The 19,584-nt window shown below is 45.9% G+C and overlaps 1 protein-coding gene across 1 annotated transcript in view; it reads left to right on the top strand.

The window, feature by feature from the left end:
• The window catches only part of MAPKBP1 (mitogen-activated protein kinase binding protein 1), a 122,428-nt gene that overhangs the window by 26,153 nt on the left and 76,691 nt on the right, over positions 1-19,584 (top strand). The window contains exon 3 of the mRNA XM_074955662.1: positions 12,311-12,402. Coding sequence (XP_074811763.1) covers positions 12,311-12,402 — 92 coding nt within the window. The remainder of the gene's footprint in view (positions 1-12,310; positions 12,403-19,584) is intronic.

The following is a 19,584-nucleotide window of genomic DNA, read 5'->3' as shown; positions in this document are numbered from 1 at the left end:
TGATGAGGCCTTAGCTGGCATATTGTGTCCAATTCCGAGCGCCAGACTTTAAGAAAGATGTGGACAAACTGGAGAGAGCCCAGGGGAGAGCAACAAAAATGATAAAAAGTTTAGAAAACCTGCCCTATAAGGAAAGGTTTAAAAAAACAAAACAAAACTGGGTTTGTTTAGCCTTGAGAAAAGAAGCCTGAAGGGGGACCTGGTAACAGTCTTCAAATATATTGAGGGCTGTTATAAAGAGGATGGTGATCAATTATTCTCCATGTCCGCTGAAGGTAAGGCAAGAAATAATGAGCTTAATCTGCAGCAAGGGAGATTTAGATTAAACATTAGGAACTTTCTAACTATAAGGGTAGTTAAGCTCTGGAACAGGCTTCCTAAGGAGGTTGTGGAATCCCTATCACTGGAGGTTTTTAAGAACAGGTTGGACAAACACCCAGTCAGGGGTGGTGTAGGTTTACTTGGTCCTATCTCAGTGCAGGGGACTGGACTAGATGACCTCTAAAGGTCTCTTCCAGCCCTACATTTCTGTGATTCTAAGTGCTGGAGATGTGCAGCTTGGCCCAATGGATGGAGCACCATACTGGCCTCAAGAGACTTGGGTTCTATTCCCAGCTCTGCCACTGGCCTGCTGGGTGACCTTGGGCAAGTCACTGCAGCTCTTCTTATATTTCTGTTTCCCCTCCTGTCCTCTCTTTTTTTCTTGTCTACTTTAATTTCAAGCTCTTCGGGTCAAGGACTGTTCCTTACTACTTGTGTGTGTTGGTGCCTCACACTATGACCTCAATGGGGAACATCTAGGTGCTACTGTAATACAAATACTAACTAATAATTGTGCACACTATCTTTATGGCAGGATTCAGTGCTAACTGGAAACAAACGCCCCTCCCCCCACAAGCGGTGCAATTCATGTGATAAATGGCCTTCTCTGCACATCTTTGATTGCCTCACCTGATCTCTGACCGCTGATCTTGGTATTTTTATTCCAGCTTTCCCAACCCCTGAGAAACTTTAAGCTGCTGCCACTCTTTTATTTAAGTTAACCTGGTACATAAAATGCCTCTAATTCTCCCCTTCCAGATATGGATACAGATGTACATTTCCTTCCCCCAAATCACACTGGGCTGAGGTGTAGCGCAGGTGACAGTCAGTCCGGGATCAGTTTAATTGTTTGAGGCAGGAGCTTATACCAATGAATGGAGACGAGCTCTCAGCTTTCCAGTGGGGCAGAGAACTTGCCTTTGTCCCTTGAAGCTCCTGAGATGTCAGGCTTTAAATCTGTAAGGTTTTTGTGAATAGTAAAACTGTTAAGTTTCTTCTAGAGTTGTCTTAAATTGATTATTTACAGCTGCTCTCTTCTCTGCAAGACCTGCTCAGTTGGCCTCATGGCAATTAAAGCACCTGGCTTTGTAGAGTAGATACAGATGTTCCTCTTTTTAAAAAAAAAAAAAATTAAAAAAAACAAACAAACTCATCCATCTCTAAAAGAGTTTGCCACACGTGATAGATCAGGACACATGGTGGTGAGGTGTGCGGGTTTGATTGGCATGGAGTTGGGATGCCTGCATTATTCATGAATACGGAAGCCAGCAATGAGTTATGCAGGTCATCCCACGTGAGTGCCGATAGCGCCTTTTAGAATCACCCCATTGGCTGCAGTCATGTGTGTTCTCATTCTCTCTCGTCCTTGTGCCCACAAAGTTCCAAAAAATTGGTTCATGGCAAATAGTGTCCTGGTTCTTTCCTGTCTAAAATAAATGGGGGGAGGTGAGGAGGAGCAGTGGGGAAAGCATAGTTTTGAATCTCAATGTGTCTCTCTTTTTTCCAGGGCTGGGACTTTGTTCTCTTTCTCTGATTTCACTCTCAAGTATCTCGGCTCCTTTCAGTCTCCTTGGGCCTATGCAGTTTGTTTCTTACTGGTGTGGAATGGACTTTTTGGACAGTGTACTGGGTCAGGAGTAATGAAGGCTTTCTGAGCACTCCTTCTCAGTGTGTCCTCATAGTCGTTTGGGAGTCTGCATGTTCATGGAGTTTGGCGGTCATCTTCTGGAATTGAGCATTGAATCTTGCCTTACTAAGGTAGCATGAGGAGTAGATGCCAATAGTCTTTTCCCCTTTAGAGGCCTGTGTTTTAAAATCTCTCTTGTCACAAGTGAAATGAGTTGCTTCTCATTGTGGCCTACAGTTGATGTCTGTCTCCATAACGAACTCTTAACTATCATCCCTCTCCGTTTAGGAGTAGGCCCAGGACTGGGATTGGGATGGGGGATGGTGCATTTGCAGAACTGTGTTGGTAGGGCCTTGTGCAGCCTTTGCTCAGATTCTTCCTGGCTGTTTTCTGTGTCCTCTTTTCCTCACTTCTTGTGATGACTAACGTTTGTGTGAAACAGAGGAAAATGACTGTGGAAAGGGCCTTCCCTTCCTGTGAAGTGGTGATTTATTGTGATAAACAATGCCCCCTTACACTTTCAGACCCTTTTGTTGCTGAATTAATCCAAATCCCTTTATGAGTAACTGAAACATTGCCCTTGGGAATCCCGTTTACTTCCATTTCGTTCTCACTCCAAAACCACTTTCTCTGCCTACCTCTGATCTTAGTGGTTGAATTTGGAGCAGACTGGTGGTTAGCAGCCCTGACCCACTTTCAGCAGGAAGTGGTTCCAGGGACAGAAGCTGCTAGAATGTGGACAGTCAGGGGAACACTGGAAGTACTCAGTTGCACTTTGCCCTCCTGGAAATGGTTTACCAAACTTCAGACTGGTGGAAGGCTGGATCAGCTCCTTTACCGGCTCCAAGGATAGACCAGATATCAGTGGCAGAGAAGCACTATTGCACTGTGGTGGCTAGCTCAGATGAATGGATGAGTGTCCACCATACCCTTTACAGCCAGAAATTGAAAAGCCTGAAACCTAGATCTGCCCCCATCCCCTTTCTCTGCCATATGACAAATAACATAAAGGGAACGTTTTATTTAAAAAAAAAAATTGGGTACATAAAATATTCCTGATGTTAAGTGACTCTGGACAACCATGGGTCCCAAGAGCTTAAGAACTGTCTTCTTTGTAGTCTGCCTAAATGGGATTTACCTCTCTCTCCTTCCGCTTGGGACTTGTCCATCCCTGATTAACTCCATGTGTGGACACACTTATTCCAGAATAAGGGAGCCTTGTTCCTATTTATCTTAACCCACGGAATAGGTGTTCCAGAGTAACCATGTGTAGATAAGCCCTTAGTCTGGTCAGTGTCGCCTTTTCAGCTTCCGCTCTGAAAGTCCTGAGATTCGAGAGGCCAGCATGAGGGCCTGACAAATCCCACAGAAGCTTATTGCAACTCAGGCCCTGGGTCTGCAGTTAGGCAGATAAGGACTCTAGCTGAGTGGGAGAAGCAAAGAGAGCCTGGAGCTCCTAGGGTGACCAGATGTCCCTATTTTATAGGGACAGTCCCGATTTTTGGGTCTTTTTCTTATATAGGCTCCTATTCCCCCGCCCCATCCCGATTTTTCACATTTGCTGTCTGGTCACCCTAGGAGCTCCCCACGTCTTCTCAGGAGCATAAGGCCTGCAGGGGTGAGGAAGGGCACTTATTTTTAAAGGGAAATTAGACCCCAGGCATTAGTGTGGGGGTGAGGAGTGGAGAAAGATGGAGATTTCGGCTTTGGGTTAAACAGAGAAACTGGGACCTGTGGGCAGTGATTTAATGGCTACTATACCATGCTTCAGAAGCCAGTAGGGAGCTGACCCTCATGTATCTTCTTTCACAGAGCAACGGGGGGCAGCTGCTTGCTGCTACCTGTTCTGAACGCCCTATCTGGTTCCTGACACAGGCGCTTTGAACAGACTCTCCCTGCCCCCTCCCCTTCCCTGAGGGCTGGGAGACTCTGTATATGGGATTGTTTTACTCCAGGTGCCTCTTGGGGAGGGAAAGTGCAGATTCAGCAGTGTAGCCCCAGACAGCTGGGGCTGGCGGGTCAGGAATGTGATCCTGACAGCTGGAATGGGACTGAAATGGCTAGTGTGGTGTGTGGGGAGAGCAGGGGAGAGAGACTGGGAGGGTGCATGTAGAAAGAAAATCCATAGGGAGCTAGCTTGTTCACGCTTCCTGCCTTCCGCCTCCCTCTCTGTGCTGCTCTCCATTCTATAGCCTGTATGTATTCTGTATAACGCACACCCACGCGCACACATTGTCTTGGCACCTGGCAGAGCAATTAAACTGAGACTCTGTCAGCGCTTCCATTAGAAGCCCATCTCCACCCCCACCTTCTGCTTTTTTGCAGGATTTATAATATAATGGCTTCGTGCATTATAATGATTCAAGTCTCCAAGTAACTTCACTGCAGCCCTTGCCATGGTGGTTCCAAGGTGCGTTAGGCATGTAATTAGACTGTGGGACTGTGTTCCCTGGGGTTTTAAAAACAAAAAGAGCATTGTGGCTATTTTGGTAACCAAACAAATTGACCTTGCAAACCGCCATCACTGATTGAAGATGTCAATATCCTGGCTGCTTTGAACCTTACAGAATTATTATTCCTACTCGGTAAGGAAACAGAAGGTGGAGAGGTTTCAGAGAGGTGGAGACTGACTCAGTGGCTTGGAAATGGGGTAAGAAGCCTTTCATCTCATGAATGCTGGCTCAAACAGAGCAGAGGTTGGAAGTGTCCAAAATTTTGCAACAGGTCAGCATGGTGGCCTGTGTGAAACAAGTTTGCTGGTTCCAGTGCGACTCCTAGAGGGTCAGTGTTCACAAAGAGTCCAGCAGGACAAATGACAACAATGTCAGATGACCAAGGTTTGAATGGGCTGTGGAGACTGGTCCACCCTGGGAAGGGCTGAGGTATATTAGTAAGGCGGGTGTGTGGGAGCTTGCCCTGCTGTTCTGCCTCCTCTGGGGTAGAGGGGGTAGAGGGATTTCAGTCTTCAGCCTGTCAAGCCGGAACATTTCGTCAGCACTGGACTCTGAGAGGGAAAAACAAGTTAAACTGTAGTTGGGGAGGAGGAGGGAGAAGGCAAACGATCCTCTAGCTTTATAGAGTTAAGTACATTTAAAATGGCTCTAAGATGAAGCTGTTAAAGTTAGAACACATCAACAAAGGGGGTGGCTGGGAGAGGAGGAAATCAAGTGGAGCAGTGTGGTTTTTGTTTTGCATTCTGATAACTTGGAAATAGCTCCCTCTTTAAATCCCCCCCCAAAACAAACAAAACAAAAAAACCCTTGAGACCAACACCAGAAACCTCAAACCCCCAACAGCAAACAAACAGACAAACCTGGTCTGGGGCCAAACCTTTGCACGTCAAGCTTCAGCCCAAAGAGAATATTTCACAGCTGTACTGTAAACCCCTGAAATGAAGGCTTTACAGTGGAAATGCTGACAACCCCTTAAGCAGAACAACGCACTGTAATTAGTGTTCCATGTTTAATGTGCCAAACGAAGCACAGCGGAGGTAAGTGGAATACCTCAATCCTTTGTTGTTTTGCAGCAGTAACAGGAGATCAGAGCATGTGTTCAGATAGTAGATCAGAGGCTGTGTGGTATGCACACTTGGACTTGTGCACTGTTTGGGGGGCTGGCGAGAAAGCTGGTGGTCTGAGAGCTGGGCTAGCTTTGGGGCTTGGCACTCACCATTTGAATGTAGCCTCCATAGCGCACTCCTGCCTGTGCATACTCACCTGTTGATTGTCCATGCATGGCCAAGATGCATCTTCACATGTGTCATCACACCCCAATGTCAACAACTTCATGTCATATTGCTGTGTTGCAACATTCCGAATACATTCAGGACTGTAATGGTGCTGAAAGCTACAGTGGCAGAATCCAGGGGGAACAGTCATGTCAACTGGGGCTTTCATGAAATCTAGCCTTGATTTTTGTAAGGGGGAAAAAATATTCATTCTATATTGACTCTTCAGACAAAACAGTTACTAGTTATTGACAACTGCTGCACTGTTGGTGAAGATGCTCTAGTCTTTCCAAAATTCAATGACCAAGTTCCGTCACTGCTTTCTTAACACTGGGTTTTCTATGTCCACTTCTCTCATAGAAGCGTGTGGCTGTGCCAATACATTATTGATGTACCACTAAGTGAATTATGTGAGCATGTGATTTATTGACAGGGAAGGATGTAGTCTTGTCTTGCTCGCTTGATGTTGTTAGTTAATGAAATGGACTAAAACATTAATTGTATTACTGTAGATCTCTTGGCCCACGTTAGGCTTTTAACTAAGGGCTTGTCTACTCTTGGAAGCTGACTGAAATAGCTATTCTGGAATGGAATAACTATTCCAGACTAACTTGTTGCAGAATAATTGCTGTGGAATAACTTTCAGTTAATTTCCAGCTATAGACAAGCCCTTAGAGCAGTTGTAATTCTTACCCATTGTTTAGCTTTGGGCTGCCCTCTCGGAATGGCTGAGGTATGTGATGGACTCTGTCATCACTGGGAATGGCCTTTCTAAGTTACTGACTCCTGTAAGCTGCTGGTTGATGTTGCTTTAGGAATTTGTTGTTGGTGTGTTAGCTGTAGCTGACGCTGTGAGCTGTGGCTCACGATGTTCTTCTCTTGGGAGCCATTTTCAAGTACTGAGGTGTTGGACACAGCTCCTCTCCCTCCTCTTAAATTCTCCAGCTATTTATTTCTGAACTAGAATAGCTCTGCTCTCATGGGGACTGTGTAGCTCCATGGGCCTCCGAAGATGTGGATGGCGTTGAAAGGCTGGAAATGGGGCTAGCCTGGTGGGTTGACAGTAGTGCAGTTAAGAGTTCCATTTGGTGTTTGGGAGGATGGAGAGGGGGAGGCAAAATTGCTCTTGGACTCCTACGCAGTTCCCTGCTTGCGTGTTGGGATGAGTGATGTGACAAGCATCAGCTGTGTTGCTGTAGTATTTCTATCCAGTCTGGAAGCAACATCAAGGCATTGTCCAACCTACCGTTGAAACCATGCTAGGAGTGTCTGTTACAGATGGTTTCCCTGACCAGTGTGGGCAAGGTTCTGTTTTCCTGAGAACAGTGGCCATCAAGCTATGCTGTAGAACACTCCCACTGGTTGGACCACAGTACGATCCTAACACAGCTCTTGCCATCCTGTGGCCTAAGAGGTGCAAGGAAGGAGGTAAGGATTCAATAGCATGGCTTGACTGATATGGTTCTCAGGGGGGAAAGTCCCTGCTCACAATGGAGAGGAAATCTCTGCAAGCCCCGGCTCAGACACAGTCGTCTCAGGTTCAGCCATAGTATTGGCTTGATTGGCTTCTTTGGATCTACACAGCAGTGTGTACTGTGGTGGAGGAGCGTGTTATAATGGTAGGGTCCCAGTCAGAGCCTGTAGCATTGGTTCTGTAACACCGGCTGATGCCCTCTGTAAGAAGCAAGACCACATTTTGTGCCTCTCCCACTTCTGGCCATAAATGTTGCCGTGTACACAAGCCCAAAGGGAGCATGCCAAGCTCTTCCAGGCTGGCACAACACAGCATGTGGGAGAGAGTTGGGCAGCTGGGGTTATTCTTAGGACTTAAAATTTTGTTCTAGCCCTCAAATGCAGCAACAACTGCCGGTGGCTGGTGTCTCAGGCTACGTCTACACTACCGCGGTCAGTCGACCTATGCTACGCAACTCCAGCTATGTGAGTAATGTAGCTGGAGTCGACGTACCTTAGGTCGAGTTACCATGGAAGGTCGACGGGAGAAATTCTCCTGTCGATTTACCTTACTCTTCTGGTTGGGGGTAGAATACAGGGGTTGACTGGAGAGCAATCTGCTGTTGATTTGGTGGGTCTTTACTAGAGCCACTAAAGCAACCGCCCGCGGTAGTGTCGACCTGGCCTCAGCTTCCCTGAGCCAGTGGTAAAACCCCTCTCTGGGAGCTGTCCATCACACTTCTTGTTCGTGATTGTTCTTCCTGTTCAGGGCAGCTGACCAGTTAGACCTGTCTTTCGGAGAGGTTTGTCAGTAATTGAGCAGGGAGCTGGTGCAGCAGAGGGGCCTGGAGACCACTTGGTCACTGCCTGGGTGTCTTATTGCAGTGTTCGGCTGGTTCTCCCTGGTCAGGAGAACTGGGAAAGCTCTGGCTGTTCTCTGCAGTGCTCTGAGAGTGCCAGCAACGGCAGCTCAGCAACGGGAGCTTCCTTTCCCGGACGTCCTGCTAGGGTTCCAGCAGGTGGAACTTCTTTGCAACTGTGCTATGTCGGCACTGAGATGGCCGTAGTGCTGGCCTCTTTACAGCACTACTTTGCTGGCTTAGAATGAGCTAATCAGCCGCTGGGGCTGAGGATTCAGCAGAGGTGAAGGATGAATGTGTGGCCTGAAGCACAGGAGTGGCAGATGGGAGATCTGGGTTCTGCCACAGGCCTGCTGTGTGACCCTGGGGCAAGCCACTGAGGCAAACTCTTTCAAATTTGGGTGCCTGAAATTTTGGCACCTGAAAAAGTGGGCTAATTTCTGATGTACTGAGCACCTGCAACTCCCCAGGGAAGTGAGAGGTGCTCAGTACATCTGACAATCTGCCCACTGTTTTAGGTGCCTAAGTGTGGATTTAGGTATCCAGTTTTAGGCATCCACACTTGAAATAATTGGACTTAAGGAAACCTCTCGGTCTCTGGAACATGGGTGCAATCTAACCTGAACTCCGTAAGAGTGTTGCATGTGGCTAAATTCAATAACACTTGTAAAGCACTTTGCAATCCTTGGATGGAAATGCCAGGTATTATTAATAGCCCTCCACAGTATGATGTAATGACTGCAAAGGGCCCGACTTCTAAAATCTAGCCTTCCCTCTGGGCCTATAGTTTGAGGGCACAGATTATTGCAGGCACAGCTTTGCAACTCAATCTTGTAATTATCTGCAGGTGCCAGTTAGGTGTCCACTACCTGATACCAGGTACCAACAGGGGACTGATGTGTGTAAATGACAGGTGTGGGTTCAAAAAGGGAGGTCAACTCAAGGACCCATGGAAGAACTACACCCCAAGTTTCCAACACTGAATGCAAACTCTGTGCCCCCCACCCCCCTACCCCCACTCTTCTATCTTAGGTTCACCTCACTCCCACACTATTCAGGTCTGATTGGGACTTGGAGACAGGTGATTACAGTCTTCTTTTTGTCTGGGGGATAGTGGAGTGTTGCAATAAGTGAAGCTGAAAAAGGAAAGGTTATGGCTGTGTAGCATCTCTAAGATTCTGCTTGTTAAATGAGTTCATGAATTCTTGCCTTGCAAATCATAATCATGGCAGCAGGCTTCCTATATGCAAAGGCTTTGGATCTGAGATGAGAGGTGAGGTGAGAGGAGTCAATTTTTAAAAATCAGTTAATTGTGGAGCTTTGAAAATTGGGCTCCTGCTTCACGGGATGCTCCTCTTGTAGCACTAGGTCTAAATACAATGGTAAAAAGACCAACTATCACACCCTCAGCAACAGTTCTGCCTTTATAAAGGAAGGAACAGAGTTGGGTGTGTGATCAGCTGGAGGGGAGAAGATGCTTTTCATCAGGAAAATAATTTTGTGGGAACATGTGGACTGGGCATCGCCTTTGGGTCTGAATCCTGCTACAAGCGGCAGGACAAAGAGGACGTTTGTTGCCTGCAAGCATTTTCAAGCCTGCCATATGTTACACAGCTGCCTGGGGTGTCTTCAACACTCCACATGGGAGAGGAAGACCCGGGGAAGAGCAGTGTGATGCTACAGGGCTGTGTGGGAATGGGGGTTGGGGGGAGGTGTAGGGCAGAGCGAGAGCTCACGGTGACTGAACAGATTTTAAGTAACACTCTCTCTGGTTCATTTTTTCCTTAAAAGCTGGGAGTGGGAAGAGTCTTCCAACTCCATGCTCCCCAGCCTGTGAATCTGAATGTAGTTCCTTGAAGAGCCTGTCAACGTACTGCTCAGAAACCTTGTCTACACTGGGAAAATTACCCATCGCTGACCATGTGTGTCTGCCGCAGGTACTATTTGACTTCGGACAAATAGTGTATACGCTGCCTTTTTGGAAACCGTGGTTAAAAGCAGTCTGGGCTGCACCTGGCGCTAAGCGGTAATTGCACAGTTGATGCCCATTATCAGCAATGGGTAATTTTCATAATGAGACAAGGCTGGAGTGTTGGCCAGATGGGATCACTTGAGAGAGATGTAAATTGCTTCCATCCACCATCTCTGGGGCTGAGAACAATCTACTTAGGGATCTGAACCCCTGTTAGTTGGAGGGGCAGAGAGCTGGGGATCTGCGCTTCAGTGCTGGAGGGGTGTGTGTGTGTGTGTAATTAATTTCCAGTCAGAATTTTAAAAGCATTTTGCGGTGTATTTTGAAGCCACTGTAACAAACCTGAACAAAGCACAAGTACATTGTTTTTTTTTAAAGGAAAATGGAATTGGAGCAAAGCTGTTTTCTTGCTTTGCTAGTGGATTTATAGATGCATTTTTAATAGTGTGCTCTTATTTAATAACCATATTTAGTTACAGTTTTGTAAAAGCCACATTTCCAAAGAGAGACTCATTTTGCAAGAATGAGGATAGAATGGCTGTGGGGATTGGGATATGAAATCTTCCATCTCTAGGTCACCAGCTTGAATACAGAGAAAGCCATGAGTTATGGAACTGCTGCCTTTTGGTGGCTTGTGTGAAACGAGGTGGTGGGGTCTCAGTCCAGTTCCTTGTGGAAGGTGTAGCTATATCACAAAATCCCCCGTTGCTATTGACACCCTCTCTAGCAACCTGAGCAGAGAACTCAAGGATAAAGAGACCACACTTCTCCATCATATAGGTGATTCCTTCAGTTCTGTGTTGGGGCACATTGGCACTGGAAAACTTGCCCTACCTCTGTCTATTGTGCATCCTGTTGTCTGGATGAGCACAAGACATTGATCTCCTGGGAAGCTATTGATGATCATAGTATTCATTGCAATAATAACTTCTTACGTGGCGCCCATGCCTGAAGGCTTCTGGATATTTAACAAAATATCAAAATATACTCAAACTATGTTAATCAAAACCAGAAGACAACATGACCCAACAAAATCAAGAACTGGCAGGGATGGCGGTGCTGGGGAAAACACATGCATATAACATGCAATAAATAAAACCAGATTGCATGAACTGTAAATGAAAGAGAACAATTTTGTGCTTCAGTCAGGAGAACACCAGGGAGGACAGCAGACTTAAGTTTAGCTGAAGGGTTTTCTCAAGTCCTCTCTGGCCCTTGACTGAGAAGGCCCAGCCTTCAGCATTGTGTCACTTTGTCCTCACAAGCATGAAATTCATTTTTAAAAAGATTTCTAAAAAGGAAACCAGTTTTAAGATCTAATATGCTATCTTTCTCAACTGAAGGGTCCTGACCCACTGGGGGTGGTGGTGGTGGTGTTACCAAAGGCAGTTGGGAGGGTGGGGGGGGTTGCGAGATATTGAAAACTTTATTACAATTCTAAAGCAAAATAAATCAAATTTCCAGATTAACTTTGGGGCGGTCAAAACCTTCGTAGTTTGTGATGTCAAATGTAGTAGTTGAAGTCAAAGAAGTTATATTTTATATAGGATTATCATTATTATAATGGATACATCCTCTATAAAAGAGTAAGAAATGTAAGGGAAGGTCATATGAATTTCTGACTTCAAATAAGGGGTCGCCACCCTGAAAAAGTTGAGAAATTCTTGTCTGATGGTTAGAACGCAGGAGTGAGAGCTAGTTGGATCTTGGGTTCTGTTCCGCATGATCCCCTTATGGCCTTGGACAAGTTGCCTTGAGCCTCAGGTGAAAGCAGAACCTCAGTGAATCCCAGAGTTTGAATGCCTACTCAGGAACTTCTTGAGCCTGCACCACCAGGCTGGAGACTCTTTGCCAGCGTTTGTTTTAGTCCCAGTGGGAACCCAGCAGTACAGAGGCATGTGGAAATGATTAGAGGAGCGGGCGGGTGGGGAAGGGTGGTAAGGGAAAGCTCTCTGAATGCTTCAGAACCTCAAAGAGGAGGTTCTGCAAAAGGACAAAGTCTTGGTGGGTTCATAAAGCCTTCAAGCGGCTGTTTCCTGTTCTGTTTCTTTCCTTTCCAAAGCCAATCTCCTTGGCTGGAAAAAGCAGATATTGCAAACAACAACTTTACAGAGTGGGAAGGGATGCTTGCATTTGCAAACCCATTTACACTAGCTACAGGTCTCCCTTGGGATCCCTAAAAGTGACACTACTCTTCCACTGGATGTTGTCTGAGTGACTTTTGATGCTCTCTTCATTGCCCTCTGGGAACCATGTTTCGGAATGCCAGCATGAGGCAATCCATTGGCACCCACGTATGTATCCATCTGTGAGTGCCTCTCATGACTCTTTCTGTTTTCCTTTTGCACTAGGTGACCTTGGAGAAAGTGTTAGGAATAACTGTGTCGGGAGGCAGAGGATTAGCCTGCGACCCCAAGACCGGCCTTGTCGCATATCCAGCAGGGTGAGTCAATGCGCACGTCATGAAAGGCCTTAGCTTAACCCTGCCTGATAAATACTGTATCTTTACACTGATGTATCAAATACAGTCTTTGGTGAGGAGGCTGTTAATTTTCACTAAGTAGTCTCCTAAAATGTGAGGACGACTCCTCTCAACAACATTGGTTTAATAGCTTGTTAGAAGGACTGCATTTTCACTGACATCTTTTAATTAGATTCTTTTCAGCTCTTCCTCCTCGTGCTTTCAGCTAAGTGTTGAATGCCTTGCGTTTTTATTAGATTCTCTAGTGTGTTGAACGTGCACATAACTCAATGGATGTTCAACTCAGTGTTTCTAATAGTGATGCTCTCTAAGAGATGGCAACTGTAGCATGGAATAACCCTCCTGCATGTATTCTGTGATGTCTGGCGTTGTGCTCTTCACCCAGACATGGAGAGAGAAATCCAGTCTGACTACACTGGTAGCTTCAGTACAGGTATCCTCTGGAATGCACCCCCCATCCTTTTTTTTCCCTAATCACCCCCCCACCCCGCAATATTATCCTGATAAGGAGGTTAGGTCTCTCGGGAGCCTATAAATGCTGCTCTGAAAGGTTGGTCACAGTAGATTGCTCAAGAATAATTAGACATTTTCTTCCTCTGCACCTAGAGAGATTGGGCATTCTGCCTTCATATCATCACATCTCCTGAGAAACTGAGCTCAGATCCCCTGGGAAGGACAGTGCCCCCTTAGCACGGTGGCCTTTTTTGTTTATGAATATTTCCCCAATAAAACAGCTTTTATCTCGTCTTATTGGCCACAAGAGGGTCAGTAAATTTAAATGGAATACGGTTATTGTTACTGAGACTGAGGAATCGGGATGGTTATGTTCTGACTCCTAACACTAGTAACGATATTGATCTTACCTATTTTATAATGGCTGTACTCTGGAGCAGATCAATGGCAGACAAAATCAGCAGAAGATTTCCCTGAATGTTATGATCTGGGAACATAGAATATTTAGTATTTTCTAACTTGACTGGTTACTCTGCTGTAAAGGTGATCCACTAAGACAAAGCTCTAGTTACCGAATCCCTGTCTCCATTGAAATTTTAGCCCATATTTTGATAACTGTCCCACACATTTCTAATACCTCTAACCTCCATTTGCCAGAGTTCTACATTAGCTGCAGATTAGTTGTGTTTTGTATGAAGATATAGATGACCTCTGACATGCCCAGCTAGCCTTCTTTGGTAGGCAACTGCCTGTTTGGCTTGCTGAGATAGCAATATCTAGAAACTTGTGCCTCAGAAATAGGAGAAGAAGCTGAAGTGGATGGAGTCATGAAAGCCAAGTGAGGAAAACATTTCAAGGAGGGCATGATGAACATTGTCAAATGCAACAGAAGTACCAAGGCGGATTAGGCCTGAGATTTAGCCAGAAAGTTGTAATTGGAGACTTTGGTGAGAGCAATTTGTGTGGAGAGAAAAGGGTCTAAGTCAGATAAGGGGACCCAGAGTGGAGCTGGAAGGAGGAACTTGGGAGAGCAGTTGTAGATGGCATGTAGGAGCATGCAGGTCAATGAAATTTAAGCGTCCTTTCTCTGTCACTGTTGCTTAAAGTAATAGGTGGAGGCAATGGACCTGACCTGAAATTTTGCTCTCTCCTATTCTTGGCCGCTCACAAGAGAGTTTCCTGGGTGCCATTGGCAAGTGAATTTTTAAGTTTTGGGTATGGGTGACTAGAAGTGTAATTTGTATTATACAATATATTTATAGTAGGAGTTCTGGTTTTTATGTATGGGCCCTTCAAGAGCCAGGTATGCTGGGGAACCGGTGTCTGCTAGATAAGATCCATCTGTTCCATTGAAGCCTCCTCCTGGCTATGATGACTACTAGCTGCTCCCATTTGTTCTGTGCTGTACTGTCATTCATGCCCTTTAAGGCTGGGAGCCCTTGGGGACTGGGATTCCATTCTGTATTTAGCATTTATTATCTATTGTAAAACACCTTGTAAACATATGCTGCTATATAAATAATAAGGCAAAAGAGCTTTCATAAGAGCTTCGCTTGGGTGTGAGAGGCAGGCCTGAGGGAAAACATAGCTGGGTAAACATAAATTGCCTGCCTTCTCATGGTGTGAAGGCCATCTTGTGATGCAGAAGTCCTGGGGTTGCTCTGGAACCTGTTTAAGTCTTGTGATGTCTCTTTACTTAATTAAAAAAAATGCTTTTGTTTAAACTGACTGCAGTTTGAGATCTGCACCCAAGTACAGATCCGTGTCCTTCACCTTTAAACCCACAGAACCCAGGCAAATGGATTCCAATGTATATTATCTCCCCCTAATGTTTTCTAACACTCAGTACATTGGCATTTGAAGAGGGGGATATGAGAGAGAGAAGCAGAGCAAGCTTAGGGTTTTCTTTGGTTCTTCTCCAGCATAAAATAAACTAATTTTGTTGCTAGTGCTCTCCTGTGAGAAGCTCATGCATGCCAAGAATCAGCCTACTCAGTGCTGTCAGACATGTAAGGACACGTGGAGATTATTCTGGGTAATTAAAAGGTTATTCAGTTCTTTAGACCTTTGCATAGGACTCCTTGTACTTACTATGGTAACACCATAGGTCCTTAGCAAGAAACGCATGGCCTATGCCAGCTGTGTGTTTAGCAACGTGAATGGTTTATTTGCATCGCTGTTTGCACGCCATGGCTTGGCTGTTTTGTGATGCTGATGTGATTTGGGGCTGTCAAGACCATCTTTTGTGCTTAGTTTGCCCTAGTGCTTGTTATGGGTTCAAAACACATAAGAGGAATAGTGTGCTGACCTAATTGGACTGTGAGTTCAGTTTGTTTTGTTATTACTTTCCATTCTCATTCCCAGTGGATTTCTCGCTTCTGGGCGGTTTGCAGGGAGCCTGGCATCACTATCTTGATCTTATTTTTGTTTGGTTGAATTTGCCGAATGTTATTGCTTTTCAAATTGACATTGATTTCACTAGCTAGAGCCATACATAAGGCAGCTGGTTTGCACCTCCAGTATGCACTCACCTGCACTCCAGATATTCCAGTGGTGTACTCAACACTGTACAAATGTGCTGGTGTATCCCAGGCCTGAGATGCAAATCCCCTACTCTTCCAATGTGGCCTACCCGAAGGGACCAATTAAGTAGCAGCTTTGTGCTTTCACTAGGGACCACATTGGAAGCACCACACTTATTCCAATTCTGTCCAGAACAGACTGCTGCATCCTTGACCTTCCTCCTGAGAGAGGAAGCCCAATCCCCCCACCAGGTCTGCTGCATCGGTCAGCTGTGTTCTGCGCTGCCATTAGCTCCCCTTTCTTTGCCTGCCTGCTTCTGGGTCCTTCTTACTGTGGAATCTGAATCCTGGCCTTTTTCCTTAACCCATCCCAGACCCTATTGAGCCTCCTTAACTCACCACTGAGCCTTCTAGCCCCTAGTGTACGTGTTTGCTTTCTTCCTGGTCTGGCTCTTGTTAGGTGGAATGTTTTCACTCCATTCCAGGGGCCTGTGTGTAGGGGCTAAATGCACTGAAGGTGGCAGATATTCTAGGACAACCCTTTGGTAATGGTCTTGCTTGGGGAGGCATGAATAGATGGGGGATGTACTTTTCTTGTTTCTTGGAAGGTCTCTCTCATCTGCCATCCTTGTCGTCTTGTTCTTATGCTGACAAGAGTGTGAGTGAAATAAGCTCGGACTAGTTTAACTTGACCTATGTCTGCGTGGTTTATTGTGCGGCGAGTGGCACTGTCAGCTTAAAGGGGAAAACGTATTGGATTTTTTTTGGCCGGCAAGACCCTGTTTTTTGGTTCCCTTTTTGGTTTGTCTCCCGACAGTTTCCTCTGCCCCTCTTTCATTCTGGCTTCTCTTTTTGCAGTAGCTCACTGTGGTTCTGTCTCCTGGAAACAAGAAGGGAAACAAAGCTAAGAAAATCCTCTGAGATTACTGATGGCTAGTGTAAAAAAAAAAAAAAAAAAAAAAATTGTTTTGAAAGGGGGAAAATATATCTGTCTGTTTGAATTCCAGGCCAGATGCTCCGATGACTTGAGTCAGCTCTTTGGTGTTTGTTTTTCAAAAGCTTGTAGGGCTGCGTGACTGAGTGACTCGTTTTACTTCTCCTTTTTAAAAATCCACTCTTGACCCCTCTTCTTGGCTCAGTCAGTCATGAACCTCTGCTTCATTCAGACAACTCAGTTACCTGCTCCAGGGAGCAGCCAAGCTGCCAGGGAGCGTGCACAGTACTCTGGTAGGCTTGTGTTTTGCCCAGGGTAGCCTGTGGCAGAGGGTAGTAAAGTTCTGTGCTGTTCAAATCGCTGTGGTTTTTAAACACTGTCTCCTAGTAAGTAAGAAGCACTGCTATGATCTAATCAGCTTGTTCTTTCCTATTAGCTCCTATTACCAACTGGCTGCTGCAGTGACAGAGGTGAGTGGCACATGGGTTAACACATTACACTGTCTCTTTGGGGAAGCTGAGTTCAAAGCTGTATTGAGTAACAAGTGTATTGAGTTAGCGGGTCTCAACTTGGACATTTTCTCACATCTACCATCCTCTCCACCCAAAAGAGCAAAAAACAACAAACCAGCATAGCTCTGTATGCTTGGCAGCTTCTGCTCAAGAAAAGAGTAATTCATTGTTCCAGTCCTCCATATCAAGGTGTGTTGAATCAGTTATCCTGGGAGCTTTCACAGAATCTGTCTTAGCTAATGCAGACATAGACCCTCGGCTTGTGAGATGCACGTGCATTAAATTCACTAACCAAATGATCCAGAAACCTCATTCGGAAGCTGTGCAGATGCTGAATTACCCAGGTTCCTCGGCTCCCAGTGGCAGGAGCAGCAGAGAGACTAATGGAGTTTGCCAGCAGAGAAAGGCAGGGAGATAGGGTTTTAGCTTATAGATACTCCGCAAGGATGAATGTGCGGTGGGAGGAAAATGAAACATTGCCAACAGCACTGCTTGTTCTTCCTCTGCCTGCACCGGTGGGACCCTGGCCAGACAGGGAGCCTGCCCCCAGAGGCTTCTACCTGGTCTTGACTTGCTGGGAATGTGGCCTGCATGTCTCTGCTGAAGAAAGCAAGGTAGGTGTAACCACCTGGTGTGGGAGGTGCCTGTAGGTGGAATCCTTCAGTAAGCAGGTAAGAGAGCTGCAGGAGGTGGCGGCTCTTCTGCGTAGCATCTGGGCCTGTGAGGACTTCATTGGCAGGATGCACATGAAGATGTCTGGGATGGAGGATGCTAGCCAACTACAGATGACTATGGCAGCACCAGGAGGAAGGAGAGCTGGCTGCTCTGTGGGCAGGAGACTGGTCGCTGCCTGAGGTGGTCACTAGACAATGATTCACACCCCCTCCCATGTCCCCTGTCCATCAAGGTCAAGAACCAGTATGTTGTACTATCAACAAGAGGTGAGGGGCAGACCCCAGTGGCTGAGGAAGAGGAGCCACCTGCCTGTAAGGCTGGGAGAGTCACATCCAGCACATCCAAGAGAAGGAGATGTAGGGTAGTGGTGGTGGTCGGGGCTCCCTCTGAGGAGGACAGAGGCATTCATCTTCTGACCTGACCTGATGTCCTGGGAAGTGTGTTGCCTGACTGGAACCCACATCCAAGGCATTTCAAAAATATTGTTGAGGCTCATTTGTCCCTCTGTCCACTACCCCATGTGTCTCATCCACATGAGCATTAATGACACTGCCAGATATGACCCTGAGCATACCAGTAGTGACTGCAGGGCTCTGGGAGGGAGGCTGAAGGCATCAGAAGTGTAGGTGGTGGTCTTGTCCATCCTCTCAGCGGAGGAAGGGGCCCAAGCAGCGATGGACACATCCTGGAGATGAATGCACAGATGGCATTGACAGGAAAGCTTTGGTTTCCTCCACCATGGAATGCTATTCCAGGAAGGAGGCCTACTGGGGAGAGATAGGGTCCACTTGAGCAGGAAATGGAAAGCCTAACTTCAATTTCTGGAACAAATTATCAGTCAATCAGTTTGTAAGCACCTAGAGGACAATAGGTTTATAAGGAATAGCCAACATGGATTTGTCAAGAACAAATCATGCCAGACCGATCCGATTTCCTTCTTTGACAGGGTTACTGGCCTAGGGATAGTGGGGAAGCAGTAGACACGATACACGGTGATTTTTAGTAAGACTTTTGACACAGTCCCACATGACAATCTCATAAGCAAACTAGGATTATGTGGTCTAGATGAAATTACTATAAGGTGGGTGCACAACTGGTTGAAAATCGATGCTTAGAATAGTTATCAATGCTTCCTTGTCAAACTGGGAGGACGTGTCTAATGGGGTCCTGCACGGGTCTGTCCTGGGTCCAACACTAGTCAATATTTTCCTTAATGACTTAGATAATGGAGTGGAGAGTATGCTTATAAAATTTGCGGATGACGCCAAGCTGGGAGGAGTTGCAAGCACTTTGGACGACAGGATTAGAATTCAAAATGATCTTGATAAATTGTAGAATTGGTCTGAAATCAACAAAATGAAATTCAATAAAGACATGTGCAAACTACTACACTTAAGAAGGAAAAATCAAATGCACAACTACACTTTGGAGAATAACTGGGTAGGCAGTCGATTGGTGAAAAGGATCTAGGGATTATAGTGGATCACAAATTGAATATGAGCCAGCAATGTGATACAATTGCAATTAACAGAAGTGTTTTATGTAGGACATGGGAGGTAATTGTCCCGCTCTAGTCGGCATTGGTGAGGCCCCAGCTGAAATACTATGTCCAATTTTGGGCACCACACTTCAGGAAAAAGATGTGGGCAAACTGGAGAGAGTCCAGGGGAAGAGCAACTAAAATGTTACAAGGTTTAGAAAACCCGACCTATGAGAAAAGGTTAAAAAAATTGGGAATATTTAGTCTTGAGAAAAGAAGACTGAGCGGGGGATCTGATAAGCCTTCAAATGTGCTAAGGGCTGTCATAAAGAGGATGGTGATCAGCTATTCTCCATGTCCACTGAAAGTGGGACAAGAAATAATGGGCTTAATCTGCAGCAAGGGAGATTTAAGTTGGATATTAAGAAACACTTTCTAACTATAAGGATAGTTAAGCACAGGAACAGGTTACCAAGGGAGGTTGTGGAATCCCATCACTGGAGGTTTTTCAGAACAGATTAGACAAACACCTGTCAGGGATGGGCTAGGTTTACTTGGTCCCGCCTC

This window comes from Natator depressus, chromosome 6 (assembly GCF_965152275.1).
Source record: "Natator depressus isolate rNatDep1 chromosome 6, rNatDep2.hap1, whole genome shotgun sequence".
Taxonomy (NCBI): Eukaryota; Metazoa; Chordata; order Testudines; family Cheloniidae; genus Natator; species Natator depressus.
Note: the sequence above shows the minus strand (reverse complement) of the source record. Positions and strands in the feature narration are given on the sequence as shown.